The sequence below is a fragment of the Coregonus lavaretus genome (assembly GCF_964263955.1).
Source record: "Coregonus lavaretus genome assembly, chromosome: 13".
Lineage (NCBI taxonomy): Eukaryota > Metazoa > Chordata > Actinopteri > Salmoniformes > Salmonidae > Coregonus > Coregonus lavaretus.
This window is the reverse complement of record NC_140000.1, coordinates 45,984,857-45,999,519: the sequence shown is the minus strand read 5'-3', so window position 1 is coordinate 45,999,519 and position 14,663 is coordinate 45,984,857. Positions and strand designations below refer to the sequence as shown.

Genomic DNA, 14,663 nt, shown 5'->3' with positions numbered 1-14,663 from the left:
AACGTATCTCTGGTGGGGAAAATGTCCATATAGTTCAGATGGAAACCTAGCTAGTGAGGAAAATGTGGAATTGATATTTGGTTTACTTTATGAATTGACTGGAATTGAAATGGTATTGACCCCAACCCTGTTGCCAACTTTGATTTCATGTAACTAAATGTTTGTTTGTTTATTTACAGTGAGGAATGAGATCTGCCTGTTCTTTGTCAAGGGGGACTGCAAACAAGGAGGTACATTTAACGAGGGAGATATTGTGTGTGGCAGAGGGTCTGGAGGATAGCTTTCCCATGTTTGCTTTGGCAGAACACCTGCAATGGCTTTGACAAATTTTTACTCAGGCAGAAGCTATGGCAGCCGGCTGAATATGAGTTTATAACTTTCAAGGTTGTCAGTAGATACACAATACAAACCTTGTGAAACCACAATTCAGGGACAAATCAGGCTGGCACCCAGGTGCAACAATGATACTCAACAACATACAGTGGGGAAAAAAAGTATTTAGTCAGCCACCAATTGTGCAAGTTCTCCCACTTAAAAAGATGAGAGAGGCCTGTAATTTTCATCATAGGTACACGTCAACTATGATTTGTACAATGTGATTTTCTGGAAAAAAAATGCTCATTTTGTCTGTCATAGTTGACGTGTACCTATGATGAAAATTACAGGCCTCTCTCATCTTTTTAAGTGGGAGAACTTGCACAATTGGTGGCTGACTAAATACTTTTTTTCCCCACTGTATCACATCTTACTGCAAACGTATGACTTTCAGAGAAATGCTGGAGAGTCCACTTTAACATGCCCTACAAGTGGGAAGTGAAGGATGGACAGACTTGGTCAGCACTGCCAGAAAACGAAGCGATCGAGAGAGACTTCTGTGACCCTTCTAAGATACACAGGTACAGTATGTTGTTATGTCATACTTAAAGATAGACTCAGCGATATGACGTATATGCACAAAGTGAACAGCATAGTGGGTCAATTTCCGCAATAACTAAGAGCATTGAAGCGCAAGACTCAACTTCCTGCTGTTTTGGTCCCGTGGCTACCACGCTGTAACAGCGTGAAGCGAACCCGTGCACATGCGCAGATATAGTGCTGTGTGTGACTGTCTTGCATCTCAATATCTGTGGTGCTGCTCGTGGCAACGTCATTTGGCTGAGTCTACCTTTAACTAGACAAAGTATGTCAAACTGTGAATAAGGTACAATATACCCATTTTTTTTAACCATTGACATTCTCTTATTTCATCACAGTGATGGATCTGAGTGTGTGCATTTCGACTCCATGACCCGTGGATTCAGTGAAGTTCACCGTCTCTCCACAGTTTCCTCTGTGACCCAGCCCACATACATACTCACCACAGAGTGGGCGTGGTTCTGGGAGGACGAGTACGGCCAATGGGTCCAGTACGCATCCATCGTAAGTGGTGTGAAACACTCAAACAGGCTGATGAGTTACAAGGACCAACAAATTTGGTGTTGGAGAGAGTAAACTGTTATTTTTTTTCTATAAATCACAGAAAGAGATGCACAGATTGTCATCCATCACCAGTGAATACCTTGAGAAAAGGTACCAGGAGGATCAAAGTGCTGTGGTAAAGTTCACTGCAGGCCAGCAGTCTTATGAGCTGAGTTTCAGAGGTAACACATCTCAAACTGTTGTGAAAAACAGCTCTCATGTGCAACCTACGGTAATAATAATATATTTTAGTTACAAGTGTGACAGGTTAAAGGACATATTCATAGCCTGTTATACACTAAAAAGTATTAGTAAGTTCATGGTATGTAAGGATCTTAAAATATCTAAGGTTAAAAAGATCATGCATCCAGTACTAGTTCATAGAGATTGATAAAATTCATAAATGTGTTTAAAATCCGTCAAGAGTCAAAGGGTAAATATTGTAAGAGGAATGTGTAAACGTTATATTGACTACTTTACTTTGTGGTGCCTAATTTAAGGGTAAAAGTGTTAATCTGTGATCTACTAAATGCTCTTAATCTATGAGCCTGAGATCGATTGCTCTGGTCTCCATCCAACTTCCTGGGGAAATCGCGGTCTTTTTCCTCATTATACTAAAGGTTTTGATTGAGGAAACAAAACTGCGTCACTTTCGTGATTATTTCTCCCCTTTTTCAGGTACGTTATTGATATAAAACGAGTTAATTTGAATGTAATAACTTGCTAACATGTCAAGAGAGTTTAAGGTATGTGTTAGTAACATCTTGAGTAAGTTAGAGTTAAGTTGAAGAGAGTTATTAGGTGCATGTGTGAGTGAAACCTGCTTGGTTGCAGCGATATAGCTTCGTACTGAGAGTAGTTGCCATTTTATGCTAATTGTGAATGAACATGTGCGTTGTTAATAATATATTTGGGGTTATTTGTATAATGTGTTTCGGATACTTTGTTGACATGGTTGATAAATGTAGTTATGGGTTACTTAGCTAAAGCTACTTTGTGTTTGACAGTTATATTGAAACATTTGTATATGTTTTAGTGAATTACAGTTTATGCTATTGTGATTTGAATAAGCTTTGTACCCTACAAAACTCTGGTTCCTGTAGATCTGTTGTTCTGTAAAATGTGGTATTTTTGTAAAAGGATTATACTAAAGGTTTTGAGTGAGGAAACAAAACTGCGTCACTTTCGTGATTATTTCTCCCCTTTTTCAGGGGTGTAACACAAGCGCTCAGCACAAGTTACAGTTAGGGTAAAAAAGGCTACTCTTATACACCCCTCAAATTCTAGTACTAAAATCAGCGGCAGGTAGCCTAGATATTAGCGATGTGGAACAGTAGCTGTAAGGATGCTGGTTAAAATAGTTATTCTTGTAATTACAGACATGACTCAAAAAAACAAAACATATGGCACTATAAGGATGGTCAGACGACGTCCTGTCTTTGTTTCAACTGCAGACACTCAAGCTGCAAGAAGCAGGTAATATATGAAAGGGAATGGACTGAGGATGGGTACTATGTTCTGTATCGAACCATTTATTTTATTACATTTCTATATTTACCTAATAGATTACTTATAATCATAACTATTTAGGATAGACCATAAAATGTGGTTTTGTATCTCAAACAATAGAGGGATTTATTTAGTTGAGTATGACTTGCATATTTAAGTTGAGAACTAATAGAGCTTTTCAACTGAGCTGCTTTTTTCTTGGTGTTGTATATAGCTTATTTTTCATATGTCATTTCAGGAGAAATGGACCGCGCAACCGCTCTCAGAATTTCAGAGCTGTTCCTGGATTTTGGGACAAGTCTGCCATACCTGACATTGGATACAAGGTGACATGTTTACATGGGATTCTACTGCTCTGGCTTGCAGGGAAGTCTACTGTTTAACATTGCCTTTCATTTGGTTTCAGCTGTGAGAACCATTTAATTTTCCCCTCCTGCAGACAGTCACTCTTCTGAGTTTTGACAGGGACTATCAGAAGGTCCAGGAACTTTTCAACAAGACCATGAGGGGCTTCCAAATCACTAGCATCGAGAGGGTCCAAAACAGGGACCTCTGGGAAGTCTTCCAGTGGTATGTTTACATCAACTCTCACTCACAATCCTAGCATGTTACTTCCAAAAATGCTTAGTAAACCCTGGCTTGAATGCGATTATAGGTAGGCAGTGTTAGGAATTGAAAACCTGGTCAAGGTGTGTAGAAATGCTAGATACAAAATATAAGGTGAACAGCTCCTATATTTAAAGATTTATTAGACAGAGAGACATAGACATGCATATGGAAAGACAGACACGTTCCTGTAAGAGGTCCGCAGGCAAATCTCTCCCCCTCCAGAGGGGAGGGCTGACCTAATTACTCTTGCTTTATCTGTTCGCTGTTTCATCCTTCCGTGCCAGGTGCCAAAGCATTAAATCAATGCGGAGACCTTGGGGTTGAATAGACTATACATTTGAAACGTCTTAATCGCTTAAAGACCCCCATGGCCGATTTTATGGCTCAGGGGCCCAGATACCAGTTACTGAGAGCTGTTTAAGTTGACCTCTGGCCTTACATATGGTACCTAGAGGCAAATTCCAATAGGGAATAACCATCCGAAAATAGCATTCTTAACAGCAGCTAATGGTCATTTCTCAGGAAAAGAGATTTAATGAAGAAAAACAATGGAGGTAAAAACAGCAAGGAGCTACATCTCTTCCACGGAACGGATCCAAAACACATAGAAGCCATTTGTAGAGAGAACTTCGACTGGAGGCTGTGTGGAACCAACGGAACTGTGTATGGCGAAGGTACCTCATGTTAACCATCTGTCAGAAGTGTAGTCAGATTTTAGAAGCAGTCATGATCTCACTATAGTCTGTCATTTTGTTTTACTGATGATCTTCTCTGTTTGTTTTAGGGAGTTACTTTGCCAGGGATGCCGAGTACTCACACAGCTTCACCAGCCACTCAGGAGTGAGGTCAATGTTTGCTTGTCGGGTGCTTGTTGGTGACTACACACGGGGGAACTCGGACCTCCGTCGTCCCCCTCCAAAAGGCGAGGGAAGCCCGACTTTCTATGACAGCTGTGTGGACAATGTCCTGGACCCATCCATATATGTAGTGTTTGAAAGGCACCAGGTGTACCCTGAGTTCCTAATCAAATACGATGATGGCGTCATGCACTGGTCCTCTTCGGCTCCAGCTCCACCCAAGACTGTCTCTATCCAATCCTCTTCCATTGTCCAATACCCAACATCCAAACGGATTCAAGCAGCAGCTGCTGCTACGCTGTCATACTCTCGAGTTCCATCGACTTCCACTTTGAGTCCATCTCAAGCTGCCACCACTTCCTCTAATCCAACCGATTCTCTTCCCCGTTCAAGTCTCCCAAAACCTGCCAAAACCCCATTGGGATTGAGTCAATCTGCAGTCCTCATGAAGCCAGCCCCAAGTTCTCAATTGGTGGATACCACCCTAGGCCAAGCTAATTGGTCTTACACTCCCTCATTCAGCAACCTCTCTCATAAACTCATTACCCTAGCCAGTACCCCCTCTCGTACACCCACTACCCCAGTCAGTACCCCGTCTCGTACACCCTCTACCGCAGCCAGTACCCCCTCTCGTACACCCTCTACCCCAGCCAGTACCCCCTCTCGTACACCCACTACCCCAGTCAGTACCCTGTCTCGTACACCCTCTACCCCAGCAAGTACCCCCTCTCATACACCCAGTACCCCAGCAAGTACCCCCTCTCGTACATTCACTACCCTAGCCAGTACCCCCTCTCGTACACCCACTACCCCAGCCAGCACCCCCTCTTATACACTCACTACCCCAGCCAGCACCCCCTCTTATACAATCACTACCCCAGCCAGTACCCCCTCTCGTCCACCCACTACCCCAGCCAGTACCCTCTTTCGTACACCCACTACCCCAGCCAGTACCCCCTCTCGTACACCCACTACCCCCTCTTGTACACCCACTACCCCAGTCAGTACCCTGTCTCGTACACCCTCTACCCCAGCAAGTACCCCCTCTCATACACCCAGTACCCCAGCAAGTACCCCCTCTCGTACATTCACTACCCCAGCCAGTACCCCCTCTCGTACACCCACTACCCCAGCCAGTACTCCCTCTCCTACACCCACTACCCCAGCCAGTACTCTCTCTCGTACACCCACTACCCCAGCCAGTACTCCCTCTCGTACACCCACTACCCCAGCCAGTACCCCCTCTCCTACACCCACTACCCCAGCCAGTACCGCCTCTCGTACACCCACTAGGCCACCCAGCATCCCCTTTCGCACACTCACTAGGCCACCCAGCATCCCCTCTCGCACACTCACTAGGCCACCCAGCATCCCCTCTCGCACACTCACTAGGCCACCCAGCATCCCCTCTCGCACACTCACTAGGCCACCCAGCATCCCCTTTCGCACACTCACTAGGCCACCCAGCATCCCCTCTCGCACACTCACTAGGCTACCAAGCAACCCCTTTCTCACACTCACTACCACTGCCAGCACCACTTCTTGCACACTTTCCTGTTCAACTGACACACCCTCTCAGGGTCACGCCCTCTCAGGAAGAGCTACTACCACTCTCTCTGCCAGCAGTACCTCTCACCCACTATCCCGTTCTTCCTCATTGAGCACACCTTATCACACACTTTCTCACTCATCATACACCCCCACTTACACAGACTCTTCCACACTCTCGGGGTCTCCCCACTCCACATCTAACACTACTTCTGACACATCTTCTACTACTATCACATCATCTAGACTGCAGGAGTTAATTGAACGATTTGGTGGTTAAAGATCAACCTGGTGACAATTTGAAGTGTTTAGAAAGAAAGTGTTCAAATTCTGAATGACAAATATGCATTCTTGGTGTGTAAAATCCTTGCAACTCTTACAGCACACAATAATTATGTTCAACTAGAAAAAAGGAATATGATGAGCATGTTTCCTTTACTCTGGGACTTCTGGTCTGCTGACACCTTTTGTAAAGGAGGTAGATTTCCGTGTTTTATGTGTTTTCAACTAAATAAACTCAATGACCAATAGAAAGTCATTGACTGGTGACATTTGTTTGACTGCTGGTGAGGAGTAATGTAGCGGAATTGGGGTGCAATTCAGCAACATAACCCCTAGAGGGAAGCAAACCCCTTAAAATAAGTAGCACTAACTTACAATTTTATTTTAGGCAGTGGTGCATTCAGAAACTACTATGAATGTTTACACAGGCAGCCCAATTCTGATTATTTTGCCACTTATTGCTCTTTTGACCAATCAGATCAGAATTGGGATGCCTGTGTAAACACTGCCAAAGGGTACAGTAAGCAACCTTGGTCCTGTGGTGCATAAGGTATATATGAAGGTTATAGTTTTGTTCAATCACGGCACCACACTCATCACCTGTCACTGAGCTTGGTGTAGAAACTATCAGCCCAATCCACTGATTAGGTGATCCAAGTGGCACCACATTGGCTGGCTTGATTGAAAGCGTTATCTGGCTCCAGAGGTAGTTACAGTGAGGGAAAAAAGTATTTGATCCCACTGAAAAAGAAATGATCAGTCTATAATTTTAATGGTAGGTTTATTTGAACAGTGAGAGACAGAATAACAACAACAAAAAATCAAGAAAAACGCATGTCAAAAATGTTATAAATGGATTTCATTTTAATGAGGGAAATAAGTATTTGACCCCCTCTCAATCAGAAAGATTTCTGGCTCCCAGGTTTCTTTAATACAGGTAACGAGCTGAGATTAGGAGCACACTCTTAAAGGGAGTGCTCCTAATATCAGTTTGTTACCTGTATAAAAGACACCTGTCCACAGAAGCAATCAATCAATCAGATTCCAAACTCTCTACCATGGCCAAGACCAAAGAGCTCTCCAAGGATGTCAAGGAGAAGATTGTAGACCTACACACGGCTGGAATGGGCTACAAGACCATCGGCAAGCAGCTTGGTGAGAAGGTGACAACAGTTGGTGCGATTATTCGCAAATGGAAGAAACACAAAAGAACGGTCAATCTCCCTCGGCCTGGGGCTCCATGCAAGATCTCACCTCGTGGAGTTGCAATGATCATGAGAACGGTGAGGAATCAGCCCAGAACTACACGGGAGGATCTTGTCAATGATCTCAAGGCAGCTGGGACCATAGTCTCCAAGGAAACAATTGGTAACACACTACGCCGTGAAGGACTGAAATCCTGCAGTGCCCACAAGGTCCCCCTGCTCAAGAAAGCACATATAAATCAAATCAAATTTTATTGGTCACATGCGCCGAATACAACAGGTGCAGACATTGCAGTGAAATGCTTACTTACAGCCCTTAACCAACAGTGCATTTATTTTAAACAAAAAAAGTAAGAATAAAACAACAAAAAAAGTGTTGAGAAAAAAAGAGCAGAAGTAAAATAAAGTGACAGTAGGGAGGCTATATATACAGTAAAATAAAGTGACAGTAGGGAGGCTATATATACAGGGGGGTACCGTTGCAGAGTCAATGTGCGGGGGCACCGGCTAGTTGAGGTAGTTGAGGTAATATGTACATGTGGGTAGAGTTAAAGTGACTATGCATAAATACTTAACAGAGTAGCAGCAGCGTAAAAAGGATGGGGTGGGGGGGCAGTGCAAATAGTCCGGGTAGCCATGATTAGCTGTTCAGGAGTCTTATGGCTTGGGGGTAGAAGCTGTTGAGAAGTCTTTTGGACCTAGACTTGGCACTCCGGTACCGCTTGCCGTGCGGTAGCAGAGAGAACAGTCTATGACTAGGGTGGCTGGAGTCTTTGACAATTTTGAGGGCCTTCCTCTGACACCGCCTGGTATAGAGGTCCTGGATGGCAGGGAGCTTTGCCCCAGTGATGTACTGGGCCGTACGCACTACCCTCTGTAGTGCCTTGCGGTCAGAGTCCAAGCAGTTGCCATACCAGGCGGTGATGCAACCAGTCAGGATGCTCTCGATGGTGCAGCTGTAGAATTTTTTGAGGATCTGAGGACCCATGCCAAATCTTTTTAGTCTCCTGAGGGGGAATAGGCTTTGTCGTGCCCTCTTCACGACTGTCTTGGTGTGTTTGGACCATGATAGTTCGTTGGTGATGTGGACACCAAGGAACTTGAAGCTCTCAACCTGTTCCACTACAGCCCCGTCGATGAGAATGGGGGCGTGCTCAGTCCTCTTTTTTTTCCTGTAGTCCACAATCATCTCCTTTGTCTTGGTCACGTTGAGGGAGAGGTTGTTGTCCTGGCACCACACGGCCAGATCTCTGACCTCCTCCCTATAGGCTGTCTCATCGTTGTCGGTGATCAGGCCTACCACTGTTGTGTCGTCGGCAAACTTAATGATGGTGTTGGAGTCGTGCCTGGCCATGCAGTCATGGGTGAACAGAGAGTACAGGAGGGGACTGAGCACGCACCCCTGAGGGGCCCCCGTGTTGAGGATCAGTGTGGCAGATGTGTTGTTACCTACCCTTACCACCTGGGGGCGGCCCGTCAGGAAGTCCAGGATCCAGTTGCAGAGGGAGGTGTTTAGTCCCAGGATCCTTAGCTTAGTGATGAGCTTAGAGGGCACTATGGTGTTGAATGCTGAGCTGTAGTCAATGAATAGCATTCTCACGTAGGTGTTCCTCTTGTCCAGGTGGGAAAGGGCAGTGTGGAGTGCGATAGAGATTGCATCATCTGTGGATCTGTTGGGGCGGTATGCAAATTGGAGTGGGTCTAGGGTTTCTGGGATTATGCTGTTGATGTGAGCCATGACCAGTCTTTCAAAGCACTTCATGGCTACAGACGTCAGTGCTACGGGTCGGTAGTCATTTAGGCAGGTTATCTTAGAGTTCTTGGGCACGGGGACTATGGTGGTCTGCTTGAAACATGTTGGTATTACAGACTCAGTCAGGGACATGTTGAAAATGTCAGTGAAGACACTTGCCAGTTGGTCAGCACATGCTCGGAGTACACGTCCTGGTAATCCGTCTGGCCCTGCGGCCTTGTGAATGTTGACCTGCTTAAAAGTCTTACTCACATCGGCTACGGAGAGCGTGATCACATAGTCATCCGGAACAGCTGGTGCTCTCATGCATGCTTCAGTGTTGCTTGCCTCAAAGCGAGCATAGAAGTGGTTTAGCTCGTCTGGTAGGCTTGTGTCACTGGGCAGCTCGCGGCTGTGCTTCCCTTTGTAGTCTGTAATAGTTTTCAAGCCATGCCACATCCGACGAGCGTCAGAGCCAGTGTAGTATGATTCAATCTTAGACCTGTATTGACTCTTTGCCTGTTTGATGGTTCGTCGGAGGTCATAGCGGGATTTCTTATAAGCGTCCGGGTTAGAGTCCCGTTCCTTGAAAGCGGCAGCTCTACCCTTTAGCTCAGTGCGGATGTTTCCTGTAATCCATGGCTTCTGGTTGGGGTATGTACGTACGGTCACTGTGGGGACGACATCATCAATGCACTTATTGATGAAGCCAGTGACTGATGTGGTGTACTCCTCAATGCTGTCTGAAGAATCCCGGAACATGTTCCAGTCTGTGCTAGCAAAACAGTCCTGTAGCTTAGCATCTGCGTCATCTGACCACTTTTTTATTAACCGAATCACTGGTGCTTCCTGCTTCAGTTTTTGTTTATAAGCAGGAATCAGGAGGATAGAGTTATGGTCAGATTTGCCAAATGGAGGGCGAGGGAGAGCTTTGTATGCGTCTCTGTGTGTGGAGTAAAGGTGGTCTAGAGTTTTTTTTCCCTCTGGTTGCACATTTAACATGCTGGTAGAAATTAGGTAGAACGGATTTAAGTTTCCCTGCATTAAAGTCCCCGGCCACTAGGAGCGCTGCATCTGGATGAGCGTTTTCCTGTTGATTAATGGCCTTGTACAACTCATTCAGTGCAATCTTAATGCCAGCATTGGTTTGTGGTGGTAAATAGACAGCTATGAAAAATATAGATGAAAACTCTCTTGGTAAATAGTGTGGTCTACAGCCCGTCTGAAGTCATATACAGGCCCGTCTGAAGTTTGCCAATGAAGATCTGAACGATTCAGAGGAGAACTGGGTGAAAGTGTTGTGGTCAGATGAGACCAAAATCGAGCTATTTGGCATCAACTCAACTCGCCGTGTTTGGAGGAGGAGGAATGCTGCCTATGACCCCAAGAACACCATCCCCACGTCAAACATCGAGGTGGAAACATTATGCTTTGTGGGTGTTTTACTGCTAAGGGTCAGGACAACTTCACCGCATCAAAGGGACGATGGAGGGGGCCATGTACTGTCAAATCTTGGGTGAGAACCTCCTTCCCTCAGCCAGGGCATTGAAAATGGGTCGTGGATGGGTATTCCAGCATGACAATGACCCAAAACACACGGCCAAGGCAACAAAGGAGTGGCTCAAGAAGAAGCACATTAAGGTCCTGGAGTGGCCTAGCCAGTCTCCAGACCTTAATCCCATAGAAAATCTGTGGAGGGAGCTGAATGTTCGAGTTGCCAAACGTCAGCCTCGAAACCTTAATGACTTGGAGAAGATCTGCAAAGAGGAGCGGGACAAAATCCCTCCTGAGATGTGTGCAAACCTGGTGGCCAACTACAAGAAACGTCTGACCTCTGTGATTGCCAACAAGGGTTTTGCCACCAAGTATTAAATCATGTTTTGCAGAGGGGTCAAATACTTATTTCCCTCATTAAAATGCAAATCAATTTATAACATTTTTGACATGCGTTTTTCTGGATTTTTTTGTTTGTTATTCTGTCTCTCACTGTTCAAATAAACCTACCATTAAAATTATAGACTGATCATGTCTTTGTCAGTGGGCAAACGTACAAAATCAGCAGGGGATCAAATACTTTTTTCCCTCACTGTATACTCTACGTGTATCTACAATTAGGTTGAGGGATTCTTCCATGTAATGATTTTAATATGTTCCAAATGTGTACATGTCCAGAGTAGACACAAGGTGCCATGCAAAGGCTGTGTTACAATAATATCAAATACATTTTAAGTATGTAGATGTTCATTTATTTAATCACACTTACGCAGAACAAAACAATCCTTAATGATGCAGTTTTGATTCTTATGTGGTCAAACTATAAAATTAATACAATTAATTGAGCTACAAAGGACACATTTCAAAATAAAAACATGAATTACCTTACAAAGGGGAAACGTTCCATTCTCCAATCATTCACAGTAAGGTTATTATATTGTCTCACAATTGTGTGGATATTTAATCTGAAAACCAAAATTATAAATACAAATTATTTATACATATAAAGGTAATTTCACCCTAAATTTCAAAACAAAAAATAGACTACCAATGCTTATAGATTATTAGATATCACATGAAATGCAGAATTTACCTTGCCCATACAGCGTTCCTTGTGTTCCACCAATCCTCCAGTCTATGTTCTGCAGGCATATAGCGTCCACGTGTTTAGAGTCTGTTCCATGGAAGAGCTGCTTCTCATTCTCCTTCCCTGTGTTTGTCTTTCTCATTACATCTCCTTGCCTTGGGAAAGGAACAGATTCAATTGTCAGTATCTTCATTGGCATGTCACCTCATAGCGTTTGCAAGTGTCTGCTCTTTTGCTACTAGAATCTAAGGACCATTTACCAGTTATCTGTTTGCAGATTAACGCAGACAATATGAACATATTTCTTGGGTAGAATACATTTCTTTTGGCATGAGGAGTTTGGATTCTTACCACGAAAAGACCTCCCACAGGATCCGATTCTGCACCCTCTCAATACTCTTCACACTGAAGCCAGTCATAGTTTGATGGAAAAGATCCAGAATATTATTGTGCTCATCTGAGGAACTCTGCAGAGCAACCCTCTAGAGAGAATGCATTTGGAAAGAACACCTAATTTTACCGATGCGAATGTTATAGATTTATAATGCACTGCCTTTACATTTCTGACCAGATGGAAGATCTTATGAGTTAAAAAGTAAACAATTATAGTTTCAGGTACTGAAGAGTTATCCCTGTGACTGGGTAAAGCTTTGGAGATCAGCAGGCGGTTACCAGAGTCAATTTTGCTGCGGATGAGTAGAGAAATGAGTAGAGAAAGTTAGACAGCATTATAAGAAAGTAAAATCAGTACAGTATAATCTCAACCTCTCTCTACAAATTTATAGCAGTTGAGCACGGGGACCGAGGTTAGTGTAGGCTACTCCTTAACCCCAACATCCAACCGGATTCAAGCCACAGCTGCTGCTACCCCATCGAAGAGAGTTCCAACCACTTTGAATCCATCTAAAACTGCAGCCACCACTTCCTCAAATCCAACCAATTCTCATCCCACTTTACGTTTAGTCCATCAGTCTCTCCCAAAACCTGCCCAGGCCCCATTGATATCCAGTCAATCTCCAGTCCTCATAATGCCAGACCCAAGTTCTCAATTGGTGGATACCAGCCTAGGCCCAGATTTCACTCCCTCATTTGCAAACCTCTCTCACACACTCACTACCCCAGCCAGTACCCCCTCTCGTACGCTCAATACCCCAGCCAGTACACCCTCTTATAGACTCCCTACCCCAGCCAGCACAGCCTCTCGTAGACTCGCTCCCCGAGCCAGCACCCCCTCTTATACACTCATTACCCCAGCCTGTACCCCCTCTCCCTCACTCACTACCCCAGCCATTACACCCTCTCCTACGCTCACTACCCCAGCCAGTACCCCCTCTTATACATTTCCTACCCCAGCCAGTACCCCCTCTTATAAACTCACTACCCTAGCCAGTACCCCCTCTCCTACACTCACTACCCCAGCCAGTACCCCCTCTTATACATTCACTACCACAGCCAGCACAGCCTCTCATAGACTCGCTCCCACAGCCAGCACAGACTCTTGTAGACTCGCTTGCCGAGCCAGCACCCCCTCTTATACACTCATTACCCCAGCCAGTACACCCTCTCCTACACTCACTACCCCAGCCAGCACCCCCTCTCCTACACTCACTACCCCAGCCAGTACCCCCTCTCGTACGCTCACTACCCCAGCCAGTACCCCCTCTTATACATTCACTACCCCAGCCAGTACCCCCTCTTATACATTCACTACCCCAGCCAGCACAGTCTCTCGTAGACTCGCTCCCCCAGCCAGCACCGCCTCTCATAGACTGGCTCCCCAACCCCCCACCCCCTCTCCTATACACTCCCTCAGCCAGCACCCCCTCTCGCACACTTTTCCTTCCAACTGGCACCCTATCTCGGCCTCACACCCTCTCAACGACCACTACTCCCACTCCCTCAGCCAGCAGAACCTCTCACCCACTATCTCGTTCATCCTCATTGAGCACACCTTATCACACATCCTCATACTCGACTTTGTGTGTGTGAGTGCCATTGACGGTATTAACTGTAAAATACCATATTTGGAGGAGGATTTGTTTTTTGGGGGGAAGTATTACATTTGACAGATGTTGGAATCTGTCTCTTGGGTCACGTGCTTCCCCCTCCACGTCAAGCAATTCTTCTAGCACACTCTCCCCCTCAGCAAGCAACCTATCTCGGGTGTTCTCTCCCTCGACAGGTGCCTTCTCTCGTCCACTAACTACCACAACAAGCATCACTAGATCTCCTCCTGAGTCACTGTACAGTGTTCCAACAGCTCAAAGGAGGGACACCAAATAAAAAAACAAGTGCCTTCTCCAATGACTTGCCTTTGTCAGGATTGAGCAGTAAGTTAATGGAAAGCTTGATCGCGAACTTCATTAAAATATATATATATAAATATTAAGAAAGAAAATGTATTAAAATGATGAATGATAAGTGCATTTGCATATTAAAGATGTAGTATAGCTGTGTATCTTTACCTGTAAGGGCTTAACAACAGTAAAGCTGTTCACAACGAACCAGAAGTTTGTAATATTGCAAAAATATGAATTTGATGATGATGTTTCCTATTCAGGTCTGCTGACACAGTCCATACATGAAACAAGTTTGATTTCTTTGTTTTAAACTAAAACACTCATAAAATCATTGATTGTGGATGTTTTTTGGACTAGCCTACTTGTTTCTAAAATATTTTCAAACACCCTAATGTCAGAAACGTTATTTACTTGGACAAATATAATCTTTATTGACATTAAACTGAATCAATGACTCACTACTGCTGCTCCTGTGTGTCTAACAGGCCTATTGTGCTGGAAATGAAGGTTCCACATGCCACTCAGGCAGAGTTCAATGTGACGTATTTAAAAGGGTGTTTACTGGCATTAGTGTGATCTACT

General features: G+C 44.7%; 1 protein-coding gene across 1 annotated transcript in view; it reads left to right on the top strand.

Annotated features, from left to right (window-relative positions):
- LOC311140052 (uncharacterized protein) overlaps positions 1-14,663 on the top strand; it is a 49,707-nt gene that overhangs the window by 22,596 nt on the left and 12,448 nt on the right. Inside the window, exons 9-19 of the mRNA XM_084175019.1 lie at positions 180-230; positions 770-896; positions 1,254-1,419; positions 1,520-1,845; positions 2,012-2,136; positions 2,838-2,934; positions 3,206-3,293; positions 3,407-3,537; positions 4,099-4,250; positions 4,361-6,256; positions 13,366-13,782. Coding sequence (XP_084031145.1) covers positions 180-230; positions 770-896; positions 1,254-1,419; positions 1,520-1,845; positions 2,012-2,136; positions 2,838-2,934; positions 3,206-3,293; positions 3,407-3,537; positions 4,099-4,250; positions 4,361-6,256; positions 13,366-13,782 — 3,576 coding nt within the window. The remainder of the gene's footprint in view (positions 1-179; positions 231-769; positions 897-1,253; positions 1,420-1,519; positions 1,846-2,011; positions 2,137-2,837; positions 2,935-3,205; positions 3,294-3,406; positions 3,538-4,098; positions 4,251-4,360; positions 6,257-13,365; positions 13,783-14,663) is intronic.